This window comes from Oncorhynchus masou, chromosome 8 (genome assembly GCF_036934945.1).
Source record: "Oncorhynchus masou masou isolate Uvic2021 chromosome 8, UVic_Omas_1.1, whole genome shotgun sequence".
In the NCBI taxonomy this organism is placed as follows: Eukaryota; Metazoa; Chordata; class Actinopteri; order Salmoniformes; family Salmonidae; genus Oncorhynchus; species Oncorhynchus masou.
Window position 1 is genome coordinate 36,023,057 of NC_088219.1, and position 13,185 is coordinate 36,036,241.

General features: G+C 46.9%; 1 protein-coding gene across 1 annotated transcript in view; it reads right to left on the bottom strand.

The window, feature by feature from the left end:
• Window positions 1–573: 573 nt before the first annotated feature.
• LOC135544584 (seizure 6-like protein) overlaps window positions 574–13,185 on the bottom strand; it is a 57,637-nt gene continuing 45,025 nt past the window's right edge. Inside the window, exons 10-17 of the mRNA XM_064972313.1 lie at window positions 7,881–8,077; window positions 6,189–6,383; window positions 5,825–6,016; window positions 3,994–4,188; window positions 3,617–3,652; window positions 2,002–2,116; window positions 1,463–1,568; window positions 574–1,348 (exon numbers count right to left, since the gene is read on the bottom strand). Of these exons, the coding sequence (XP_064828385.1) occupies window positions 1,319–1,348; window positions 1,463–1,568; window positions 2,002–2,116; window positions 3,617–3,652; window positions 3,994–4,188; window positions 5,825–6,016; window positions 6,189–6,383; window positions 7,881–8,077 (1,066 nt within the window). The 3' untranslated portion in view covers window positions 574–1,318. The remainder of the gene's footprint in view (window positions 1,349–1,462; window positions 1,569–2,001; window positions 2,117–3,616; window positions 3,653–3,993; window positions 4,189–5,824; window positions 6,017–6,188; window positions 6,384–7,880; window positions 8,078–13,185) is intronic.

Genomic DNA, 13,185 nt, shown 5'->3' on the forward strand with positions numbered 1-13,185 from the left:
TCTCTATTCAGCTGTTTTGTTGGGTAATTACACATATGCCCTCACAGACAGACAAATACACACAAACACACACAGTTTTCACAACTGTTAAGTGTTTAGTACCTGCTTTCGCAAAAGTAACTTTTCATTAGTGAATAACAGCAATATTAATTGAAACAGAAAGCAACTTTGTTCTTGAGGCTGTTGTGTACTGAGGGGGAGCAAAGTTGATGGGTCAGAATGAAAGTAAACCAGTTTCAACAGCTGTCACCTCTGGTGTGTGAGAGATTGTGGTATAGGATCTCCACACAAGAACGTGACATAACACAGCTCCTAGTCTCCTTCCTGTGACTGGAAACACACAGAGTGTGGAATGGATCCATTTCTTTTACCTACCAGACTGTGTCCTTGAAGGAAAGGAGACTAGGAGCTGTGAAGGAGTATTGAGACACAGCCTGTGTGTGCGTGCGTGGATATACTGTGACATTAGCAGGGCAACACTGCATAGTGTCAGAGGAGAGAATGTTAACTTCTTCATATTCCCTGTTCTGCCCTGTGACAAAGGGAGGGACACTCAAATAACTGACAACAAAGACAAGTGCGTGTGTTTTATTTTGATAGAAAGATTCTTTCATACATTTTTTTTGGACCATTTATTTAGGGAAGTCAGTAGCATGGTACGTCTTTTCTTTTTGTATTCTCAAAATGAAAATGTACATTCATTAATCCGCATAAAACGTCACATATACATCAAAATAAATACATCTTATGGTGGCCTCTTCTGGTGTTGTTATGGGTTGGTTGAGATTGTACAGGTCAGTTACTACGGTAAAACCAGTCCTTAGAAATGACTGCAGGCAGGAAGATGGGGCACAACCAGGAAGAGATAATGACCTCACATCCTGTGAGGTCACTTCCTTCTATCTTTCACTTCTCTTTCTCACTCCCCTTCTCTCCCCCTCTCTCTCCTTCACATATTCCCTCCCTGTCTCTGTATTTGTTCTCTAATGGTAGACACATGAGTAAATGGACAACTTGTCACAAGTGCTTCAGTCTCTTAATCCCCCCAAAATCCTGCAGCCCCCTTTCACAGTATCTCCTGTCCTCCCCTTTCTATTCTCCCCCATTGCCTCTCCGACTCATCTTCCCTCTCTCTCATTCCTCTCTCTGTGATTGGAGGACAGGGTCACGGGGGTCATGGGATCATGGGGGAAGACTGTAGTCAGTCTGTATTTACATAACTTCCACCTGGGCCGGTCTAAGGAAGAGGAGGAAGGGTAGGGGGATGGGTTGGTGGGGTGGATGCTTCATTTTGGGATTCCAACAGTGGAGATGGTCCTCATATTGATACCTCATATTCACGGTTGTCCTGAGAGAGAGAAATGTTAAAGACCAGTAGTAAGGACCCTCCTGTCTCATACAATGACTATGTTTGTGTGTGTGTTTCCAGCAGGTGTGTGTGTTTGTGCGTGTTCTTCCTCACCCCTCCTGTCTCGTAGAGTGGGTTGTCAAACTCGCTCTCCACGGTGATCTGACTGTAAGGGTGTGGGTAGATGAGCGGCAGCCGCAGGTTGGAGTGGTAGCGACACCTGGTGGCCAAGAGAGGAACATCATGGTGTCAGGAATCTAAAAACACCCAGAACCTTCAGGACACCACCACTGTTTCCATGAGCAGAGAGAGAGTATGACATCACATCTCATTCATTTGAGTCTATACATTGAGGTGAAACGTTCAGCACGTGGCAGATAGAATTGTGGCATGTAGAGCAGCTGACATGATACTATCATATGACAGAGAATAATATCTGTTCTACACAATACATTCCTATCTGAATGTTCTGTAACGTTGCAGCCTCCTGTTATTCAACCATGTCTAATAGGAAGGTAGCCAGGGCAGTTTGTGTTTATTCAATCGTCATAGAGTTTCCATATGACCGTGGACAATATAGCTTTTAAACCGAGTTGAATACAGAATATTCAGCTATATTCAAATGTACAATGTTGAGGTGAGTGTGGTCTAACCGTGTGATGTAGACGTAGGCTCCTCCCAGCAGCACGGAGAGCAGAAGTACAAGGATGAAGATGGCCAATGCCATGTTGCCACCGTCCAGACCTGACCCGGCTGCTGCCTCAACAACTGGAGGAGATGGACGGATAGAGGAAAGGAGAGGGGAGGGAAGAGGAGAGCAGGGGGGGGATAAAAATACTCAAATAAATGAGAAATAGACATGGTGTCTTCAATGAAAAGGTCAAAACAACAGATCAGCATCACAAAAGGAAAGAAATATGAAAGCGAGTCCAACACGCATTGGCCATTAATACAGCATACAGGTAGTTAGGGAAAAGAGTGGATCGCCATCGTTGACATCTGAGTCATTTAGCAGATGCTCTCATCTACAGCGACTTACAGTTCGTGCATTCATCTTACGATACTGTAGCTCGGTGGGACAACCACATATCACAGGCATGGTAAGTACACTTTTCCTCAATAAAATAGTTATCGGCGAAGTCAGAACTAGAAAAAAAGGGGGGGGGGGTCGAGTGCAAGTGTTGGTTCTTTAAATATATATTTTTCTGTATCCCAGATAATTAAGAGACATACAAAGATCTGCTAAAAAACATTTGATTGACAGCCCACTGGGCACAGATGTAATATTCAACGTCTGTTCCACGTCGGTTCAACATAATTTCATTGAAATGACGTGGAAACAACGTTGATTCAACCAGTGTGAGACATGCAGACAAGAACACGGACAGAGAGAGAGAGAGACAGACAAAAACAGAGACAGACAGGCAGGCTCACAGACACAGAGAGAGAGAGAGACAGACAGGCAGGCTCACAGACACAGAGAGAGAGAGAGACAGACAAAAACAGAGACAGACAGGCAGGCTCACGGACAGAGAGACAGACAAAAACAGAGACAGACAGGCAGGCTCACGGACAGAGAGAGAGACAGACAAAAAGAGACAAACAGGCAGGCTCACAGACAGAGAGAGAGAGAGACAGACAAAAACAGAGACAGACAGACAGGCTCACGGACAGAGAGAGAGAGAGAGACAGACAAAAACAGAGACAGACAGGCAGGCTCACGGACAGAGAGAGAGAGAGACAGATGAAAAGAGACAGACAGGCAGGCTCACGGACAGAGAGACAGACAAAAACAGAGACAGACAGGTAGGCTCACGGACAGAGAGAGAGAGAGACAGATGAAAAGAGACAGACAGGCAGGCTCACGGACAGAGAGACAGACAAAAACAGAGACAGACAGGCAGGCTCACGGACAGAGAGAGAGAGAGAGACAAAAACAGAGACAGACAGGCAGGCTCACAGACAGAGAGAGAGAGAGAAACAGACAAGAATAGAGACAGACAGGCAGGCTCACGGACAGAGAGAGAGACTGACAAAAACAGAGACAGACAGGCAGGCTCACAGACAGAGAGAGAGAGAGAGAGAGACAGACAAGAACAGAGACAGACAGGCAGGCTCACGGACAGAGAGAGAGAGACTGACAAAAACAGAGACAGACAGGCAGGCTCACAGACAGAGAGAGAGAGAGACAGACAAGAACAGAGACAGACAGGCAGGCTCACAGACAGAGAGAGAGAGACAGACAAAAACAGAGACAGACAGACTCACCTTCCAAAGCATGGTTGCCAAAGCAGTCATGGTTGGCTGCAAGACATCAGACATTCTCTCAGACATTGACAGGGTAGATAAAGTATATCATACTGGTGGCAGGTACAGTATTTCTAGGGCTGTCTAGAGACCTTACATTTTTTTTTTTTATAGTTGCACTACTTCTGACCACATCCTAGCAGTCTTAAACAACTACAGAGAGTTTAGGAACTACAAATATGGCTGCCGAGAGCTGTATCATACACAGGGACATTATCGTTACTTAAACAAGCACCATTCACATGTAGCATGTCTATGTGGAAAGTCATGGTGAGGAATGTTCCATTCCATGCAGGTCTGCGGGGGTGGCGTGTGGGTGCTTGGCGGCTGGACCTCACCCCTGCATAGTGGCAGTGGTCCGCTCCAAAACGACGGGTTCCCCAGGATACACTTAATGGCGACCTCGCCGATGAGCTCGAAGCCTTGGTAACAGATGAAGGTGAGCGACTCGCTGGGCAGGTAGAGGCGCTTGGACAGGATCTGGTATCCGTTGTCAGGGAGACCAGGGTTCTCACAGGAAACAGATTCCTCCGCTGGAGCGAGGGACGGAGAAAGAGATAGAAAGTGTGCACGTGCGCGCGCGAGAGAGAAAGGGGTCGACAATAACCTGCTCAACATTTATCGAGCCCTTGACCAGTTGAATCAATGCTAGAAGTGAAATAGCTCAATTACGTGGAACAGCATGGGGTACTGGAGGTAGAGGGCTGGAGAACTGGTTCTAAGGAGGTGTGAGTCACACAGTCCGACAGATAAGGAGGGTAGGGTGTTTGATTGACAGCTTCTCCTCCTGGTCTGACAGCCTCAAGCCGAGCTGCTATGACTAATGGGTAACCTCCGCCCCTCTTCCAGGTGGCAAGGGCCTGATCTGCATACCGCATTAGCATATTAAACGGCTCACACACACGCACGCGTGCAGCTGCGCACCCCCACGCACATTCACATAGACACACATTAACAACCATGAGAACGCAGAGAGGAGGAGGAAGTTGTCATGCACACACACACACTCATACACACTTTAATAACCATGAACATACACGCTGGGAGCGGTGTCAGCAGGACAAAGAGGGAGACAGCCCCGTCGAGTCGTCTCCGCCAGAGATCAAGTGTTCATCCCAGATTACCTCTGCAACATCAAACGCTATTAAAATAAGCCTCTGGTCTACCGAGAGAGAGAGAGAGAGAGAGAGAGAGAGAGAGAGAGACAGAGAGAGAGAGACAGAGAGAGACAGAGAAGAGAGAGAGAGAGAGAAGAGAGAGGAGAGAGAGGAGAGAGAGAGAGAGGAGAGAGAGAGAGAGAGAGAGAACTGCACTGTTCAGGTTTAATAGACAGTGACTGACGGTCGACATGCAGCCTCACGTCCCGGAAAAACACACTAGGGGAGAGTGGGGTAAGCAGAGCCCCCCCTTTTTAAACATTCAGCATCACTCCGTCAAGGGGAATATAGTATTCTGTCTAACAAAGATATCTACTTATATTTCAGGATGTTGTATATCCCTGGAATTCATATAAACATGACAGTTTTGAAGACATAGCTTGTCCAGAAATAAAGTGGTCTCTTGGCACAACCTACCCTGGGTATGGGGTAAGTTGAGCCACCCAGAAGTTTCTGTACTGAATGAAATACTACCTCGATCCTTGTTTCTCAAAAAGGGGATTGAGCACAATAGCAATCGCTTTTTTGTATTTTAATCATCTTTTAACACACTTAACATAAGCCAGGCCCTGTTGTTACCTCATATCCCAGCGATAATGCCTTGCGATAATGCCTTACTCAACTTGCCGTTGGCTCAACTTACCTCATGGTCGTTGGCTCAACTTTGCCCGAGGCAAACATTTCAACTATATTAGCCTACACTGCTACAAGGATGCACTTTCACGCTAGGTTTAGGACTTCATCTTGAAGCTTACAGAGACCCCAACTGATGTATAAAACAATCTTACAATGATCTACTTTGGTTTCGATACAACCATCATTAAACCTCTTACACAATAAATCCTTTTTTGGACCAAACTTACTTTCCACTTTGTCCATGTGGGTCCTTCCTTCACTTCCTTTGGTCAAATGATACATTTTGTGTGGGGTTTCCTAGAATCTAAGGTGGCTCAACTTACCCCACTCCAACTGTAGCACAAACTCATCCATTCCCTTACGCACAGCTACTCACAGACACAGTGGGGTAGTTTGGACGTCCAGACAGGGGTGCCAGGCTCTCGTCCGTAGCAGGTGAGTGTGGCACCGCCCTGCAGGATGAAGCCGGGGTAGCAGCTGTACTGGATGGTGGTCCCCACCAGGAGTTTCGGGTCGGACAGTGACCTGGTCGAGTGTTCCACGTGACCCGGATCTGAACAATACATTACTGAAGAGAGGGGAGGGGGGAGGGAGAGAGAGAGAGAGAGAAGAGAATGGGTATCAGAGGGGTTTGCACTAGGCAAGAACTCTCAATCACACACACACACACACACACACACACACACACACACACACACACACACGCACACACCCTCCCCCAACCACCCTAGCTAACTCACTCTTCTCGCAGAAGGGGGGCTGTGTGCTCCAGGTGAGGTCTAGCTGACAGGTCAGAGTCTCTCGTCCAACCAGGTCGTAGCCTGGGTCACACTGGTAGGTAATGCGCGCGCCCCGCACCAGGGCAGTATGGGACGTGGTCTTCCAGCCATTCTGGATCTCCGGCAGGTCCGGACACGAGTCGTTACGGGAGACCTCTGTGGAGACACACAAACAAACATTTAGAGATGCTTATTGTGATTTACATTAATGAATTCTCACACAAAATAACAAAGGAGAAGGGTTGCAGATGCATTTCTGCAGGCATGTCGTTCTACATTTCTGGTGGAAGAAGTGTATACAAGTGCAGGTGTGTACAGTGTACATAGAGAATGATCGAGTGTGCATATTCTAATACGATTCCATGTTTGTGTTTCCTCATGTGAACGTGGAGAGCACTCCAAATAATTGCGTGTGAGTGTTTGTGTATGTGTGTGTTTATCCACACGCACACAGGCCAAGTGGGACGGTGAGACAAATAGGATGTGATTGAATAAGGGCAGAGAGAGAGAGAGAGAGCGAAAGAGAGAGAGAGGAGGGTAAAGCGGAGGAAGAGAAAAGGGAGAGGAGACAGAGAGACGGAGTCTGGGACATTACACTGTCTCTCTCATTTCCTCAGCCTCCTCTTTATCTCTCTAGCTCTGTCTCTCTCATTTCCTCAGCCTCCTCTTTATCTCTCTAGCTCTGTCTCTCTCATTTCCTCAGCCTCCTCTTGATCTCTCTAGCTCTGTCTCTCATTTCCTCAGCCTCCTCTTTATCTCTCGAGCTCTGTCTCTCTCATTTCCTCAGCCTCCTCTTTATCTCTCTAGCTCTGTCTCTCTCATTTCCTCAGCCTCCTCTTTATCTCTCTAGCTCTGTCTCTCTCATTTCCTCAGCCTCCTCTTTATCTCTCGAGCTCTGTCTCTCTCATTTCCTCAGCCTCCTCTTTATCTCTCTAGCTCTGTCTCTCTCATTTCCTCAGCCTCCTCTTTATCTCTCTAGCTCTGTCTCTCTCATTTCCTCAGCCTCCTCTTTATCTCTGTCTCTAGCTCTGTCTCTCTCATTTCCTCAGCCTCCTCTTTATCTCTGTCTCTAGCTCTGTCTCTCTCATTTCCTCAGCCTCCTCTTTATCTCTCTAGCTCTGTCTCTCTCATTTCCTCAGCCTCCTCTTTATCTCTGTCTCTAGCTCTGTCTCTCTCATTTCCTCAGCCTCCTCTTTATCTCTCGAGCTCTGTCTCTCTCATTTCCTCAGCCTCCTCTTTATCTCTCGAGCTCTGCCTCTCTCATTTCCTCAGCCTCCTCTTTATCTCTCTAGCTCTGTCTCTCTCATTTCCTCAGCCTCCTCTATCTCTCTAGCTCTGTCTCTCTCATTTCCTCAGCCTCCTCTTTATCTCTCGAGCTCTGTCTCTCTCATTTCCTCAGCCTCCTCTTTATCTCTCTAGCTCTGTCTCTCTCATTTCCTCAGCCTCCTCTTTATCTCTCGAGCTCTGTCTCTCTCATTTCCTCAGCCTCCTCTTTATCTCTGTCTCTAGCTCTGTCTCTCTTTCACTGACTCTCCGTTTCAACTCGGCTGCCGAGTCGTCTATTCCTCCAATATTGGCTACTGTCTCTTATCAATTCATTTTGTTACTTCTCCTTCCCTCCCTCTCTGCTTCTCTCCCCCCCCCTCCTCTTACCCATGTAGTTGATGATGAAGCCCTCTCCCTTGCCGAAGACGAGGCCGGCGGGGTCGGAGTGGAAGGTCACGGTGAGGTCAGGGGTCGTGGACTGTATCTTGAAGGGCCCGGCTCCGCCCACGTACTGGCCCAGGATATGGGTGGTGACTTCATCACCGTCCAGGATGGTCAACATGTCACTGTCACTCAGGTTCAGACTGAAGTGGGGGGGAGAGAGAGAGAGAGAGAGAGAGAGAGAGAGAAAGGGAGAGAGTGCATAGTTGATTCAATCTCTAGTTGTTGAATCACACATTTTTCTAATGGTAATTTTGCCCTGTGGAATTGCCCGTTGCTTTGGCAATAAGTAGCCTACTTTTGTCATGCCCATAAACATGGTGAATTTAAATTGGACTCATCTAACACGTCCCAAATCACATGATATGAGTGTATATGGTATCAGCACCATATGGCAAACTCTGTGCAATGGCGACCCGTCATTCCTGTTTTTAATCCCACCTGTTTAAACAACAACAAAAGAGTTGCCCTGTTTTGCATGTCATTCTGGCATTCATTCGTGTCACATGTCATTTCAGCAAACAACGTAAAAAACAACAACCTTGAGTTAATCAAAAGCAGCATACAAACTTGGCCTCTTTCTTTGAGTAAGGCAGCGCCAAGATGCAGCAGTTTCAGCCTAGCTCAGTGCCGTCTGTAGTGGAGGGGCAGCGAGATCACAGAGCTGAGGCATTGTCTACCTCTAGTTGAGCCGTGATTGGCTCAGGGTTCTGTTGGTTACGGTTTTTTTTAACTTAACAAATAAGGAACACTCAAAAGGTGCCCTTATAAACCACAACCATTTACATCAAAACACAGCCGTAGACAGAAGATCAAACATCACAGTTCCACCGCGTAGGAAAAGTCCACGTTGCTTTTATGCTGCTCGTAGTCAACCCCCTGTGATGTCACTGCATACGTCATTACCTACTACTCCTCAGACCAAGCCCATGCATACACAGCTATACCAACTTGCAAGAGATACAATAGTTCCAATGTTTTCTAATGCCTCGGCAGGAAATGTCCACTCCCCCAAGTAGATTTATAGAGGTATGTCTGACTATCCTCTTATCTCTTCTACTCCCCTGCAGGGCTCTTTGTTTATCTTTGAAATGCTTTCTCACAGACCCCCATTTCTTTATAAGAGGCAGAGACTGTGGAACAATTCTAAAACCTCGCAATGAATATATACCCGTATATTGTTAATCTGTAGTCTAGGACCCTATAAATGTAGAGGAGGAGGGGTCCCACAGTCCTTCCCCTTCTATTAATACAACCTATTATAATCAATTATTATAATACATCAAACATTTGGTGCAGCCCCTATCATGACCCCATCAGTTCTGTCACTCACAGGGACACCACATCACCGCAGAATCTGCGGGAGAGCTAGGACGATCAAGCCCCCCTGCAGCCCTACCATAGATTTACAGTACAAGTGCTTGTCCAAGAAGGCTCAAGGTCATTGGCCACAGACAAAAATGACGTCAAATGCACCAGATTTGCCAGTTCTTGCTGTGAGATGTTACCCCACTCTTCCACCAAGGCACCTGCAAGTTTCTGGGGACATTTCTGGGGGGATTGACCCAAGTCCTCACCCTTCGATCCAACAAGTCCCAGACATGCTCAATGGGATTGAGATCCGGGCTATTCGCTGGCCATGGCAGAACACTGACATTCCTGTCTTGCAGGAAATCACGCACAGAACGAGCAGTATGGCTGGTGGCATTGTCATGCTGGAGGGTCATGTCAGGATGAGCCTGCAGGAAGGGCAACACATGAGGGAGGAGGATGTCTTCCCTGTAATGCACAGCGTTGAGATTGCCTGCAATGACAACAAGCTCAGTCTGATGATGCTGTGACACACTGCCCCAGACCATGACGGCCCCTCCACCTCCAAATCGATCCCGCTCCAGAGTACAGGCCTCGGTGTAAGGCTCATTCCTTCGCCGATAAACACGAATCCGACCATCACCCCTGGTGAGACAAAACCGCGACTTGTCAGTGAAGAGCACTTTTTTCCAGTCCTGTCTGGTCCAGCGACGGTGGATTTGTGCCCATGGTTGACGTTGTTGCCAGTGATGACTGGTGAGGACCTGCCTTACAAGGCCTACAAGCTCAGTCCAGCCTCTCTCAGCCTATTGCGGACAGTCTGAGCACTGATGGAGGGATTGTGCATTCCTGGTGTAACTCGGGCAGTTGTTGTTGCCATCCTGTACCTGTCCCGCAGGTGTGATGTTCGGATGTACCGATCCTGTGCAGGTGTTGTTACACGTGGTCTGCCGCAGCGAGGACGATCAGCTGTCTGTCCTGTCTCCCTTTAGTGCTGTCTCAGGTGTCTCACAGTACGGACATTGCAATTTATTGCCCTGGCCACATCTGCAGTCCTCATGCCTCCTGAGCATTGTTCTTTTGGTGTTGTCAGAGTCAGTAGAAAGGTCTCTTTAGTGTCCTAAGTTTTCATGACTGTGACCTTAATTCCCTAAAATCTGTAAGCTGTTAGTGTCTTAACGACCGTTCCACAGGTGCATGTTCATGAATTGTTTATGGTTCATTGAACAAGCATAGGAAACAGTGTTTAAACCCTTTACAACGAAGATCTGTGAAGTCATTTCGATTTGTACGAATTATCTTTGAATGACAGAGTCCTGAACAAGGGACGTTTCTTTTTTTTTGCAGAGTTTCTCTCTCGTAGCTTTGATTGGACATCATGCTTTCAAAATCTTGGCTGGCTTGCAAGATAAGCAGTCATCATGAATCACATCGACAATCTACTGGCAATGCTTTTCAGGCCTTGTCATATGAAGGTGGCTTACAAGACCATGGTGCTTGCCTACGGAGCTGTGAGGGGAACGGCACCGCAGTACCTCCAGGCTCTGATCAGGCCCTACACCCAAGCAAGGGCACTGCGTTCATCCACCTCTGGCCTGCTCGCCTCCCTACCATTGAGGAAGTACAGTTCCCGCTCAGCCCAGTCAAAACTGTTCGCTGCTCTGGCCCCCCAATGGTGGAACAAACTCCCTCACGACGCCAGGACAGCGGAGTCAATCACCACCTTCCGGAGACACCTGAAACCCCACCTCTTCAAGGAATACCTAGGATAGGATAAGTAATCCTTCTCACCCCCCCCCCCTTAATGACTTAGATGCACTATTGTAAAGTGGCTGTTCCACTGGATGTCAGAAGGTGAATTCACCAATTTGTAAGTCGCTCTGGATAAGAGCGTCTGCTAAATGACTTAAATGTAATGTAAATGTAATGTGGCTCATTGGCCGTTGGACAAAAGCATTTAATACAAATCAAGTCGGAAATCATAAATTCAACAATGTATCAGGTATGAAGGTAAGACCCAGATGCAGACCACGTCGAGTAAACAATAGTTTAATGTTCCAACAGGGGCAGGCGATAGACAGGTCAAGGCAGGCAGGGGTCAGTAAACCAGAGGTGGGGCAAAGGTACAGGTCGACAGGCAGGCTCAGGGTCAGGCAGAGTGGTCAGGCAGGTGGGCTCGGAGTCAGGACATGCAAGGGTCAAAACCAGGAGGGCGAGAAAGGAGAAACTGGAAAAAGCAGGCGCTGAGACACAAAACGCTGGTTGGCTTGAACAAACAAGACAAACTGTCAACAGACAGACAGAAAACACAGGTATAAATACACTGGGGATAAAGGGGAAGATTGGCGACACCTGGAGGAGGGTGGAGACAATCACAAAGACAGGTGAAAGAGATCGGGGTGTGACACAATGAGTGGTTTGGAATGAAACAGTGGCTAACTTTAGACCGTCCCCTCGCCCATACCCGGGCGCGAACCAGGGACCCTCTGCACACATCAACAACAGTCACCCACGAAGCATCGTTACCCATCGCTCCACAAAACTCACAAGCCACGGACCACTACTTCAAGGTCTCAGAGCAAGTGACGTCACCGATTGAAACGCTATTTAGCGTGCACCGCTAACTCAGCTAGCCGTTTCACATCCGTTACACAAGGCAATCACTATTTTTCTTCCCCTGCCTGCTATTCGGTGGAGTGGGTGTGTGGTCCACGTCTGGGTTTAACTTTTTACTGCAGTGCACCAAATCAGGGTCATACAGTGTTTCTTGGTAGTCTTAAACAAATCTACTTTGAAACAAAAGTATACACCTCACACAAATGGTTATGGGCTTTAAAAAAGATGTTGAGTTTATATACAGTACCAGTTAGTACCGGTGCAAAGCTGTCATTAAGGCAAAGGGTGGCTACTTTGAAGAATCTCATATAAAATATACTTTGATTTGTTTAACACTTTTTTGGTTACTACATGATTCCATATGTGTTATTTCATAGTTCTGATGTCTTCACTATTATTCTACACTGTAGGGAAAGAAAGAACATCCCTGGAATGAGTAGGTGTGTCCAAACCTTTGACTGGTACTAAACATCAATACAATACAAGATGCATTCACAACGGTCCATCCATGAGGTCACCGGGTCATCTGACCGCGGATTTAAAACATACGCCTGAAAGGGTCTCAAAACACGAGAATTGTGCATCACATGTAGACCGACGCTGTTAAACGTAGAGTACTGGGGAAATCAAACGTTGTGACTCAGCCAGACAAAGCATATAGGACAGCCATGACCTTCACAACCGACAAACGGAAGAGAATAGGTGCTCGCCCGAATTATAGCACTTGCATGAAATTGGGTGGCTAAACGAATAGGGATATAGGCTCCGTCCATCTTAGCCCGCTCATGACGAAATTGCGGCTTGCCTCTTATCCACTCATCTCTCCCTTATGCCATAGTTTGTACATCTCAATTGTTATATTGCTTACAGTATATAGGTATCTCTCATTAGTATCTTATTAATACTTTTAGGCAATGTTAGAATGATGTATTTAGTTGTTTTGTTTACTTTGCGTATTATAAAGAGCTCATGTGCTTTTCTCCAAAAGGAGGGGATACTATATAATGTTGTTGGGTCTGTAACAGTGGCGGTTCTAGACCATTTCAACTGGGGGGCCAAGCTGGGGCCAGTTGTACTGTTAGAGGGACCAGTTACATTAGACGTTATTGTTGTCATATCGTTTTCTTCACTGCATTGCAGGCAAAAGACCATGTTCATAATCATCATCGCTGCCACTGTCTAATAATGGATGTAAAAAAAGAACAATAGCAAAAATTAGTTATGTAAAAATTATTAAAGGTACACAACGCAGAAACGAACCACGTTGCTCATACTTCGAGCGAAGTGCTAATGATACGAGAACCAACATGATGAATTTACTGAA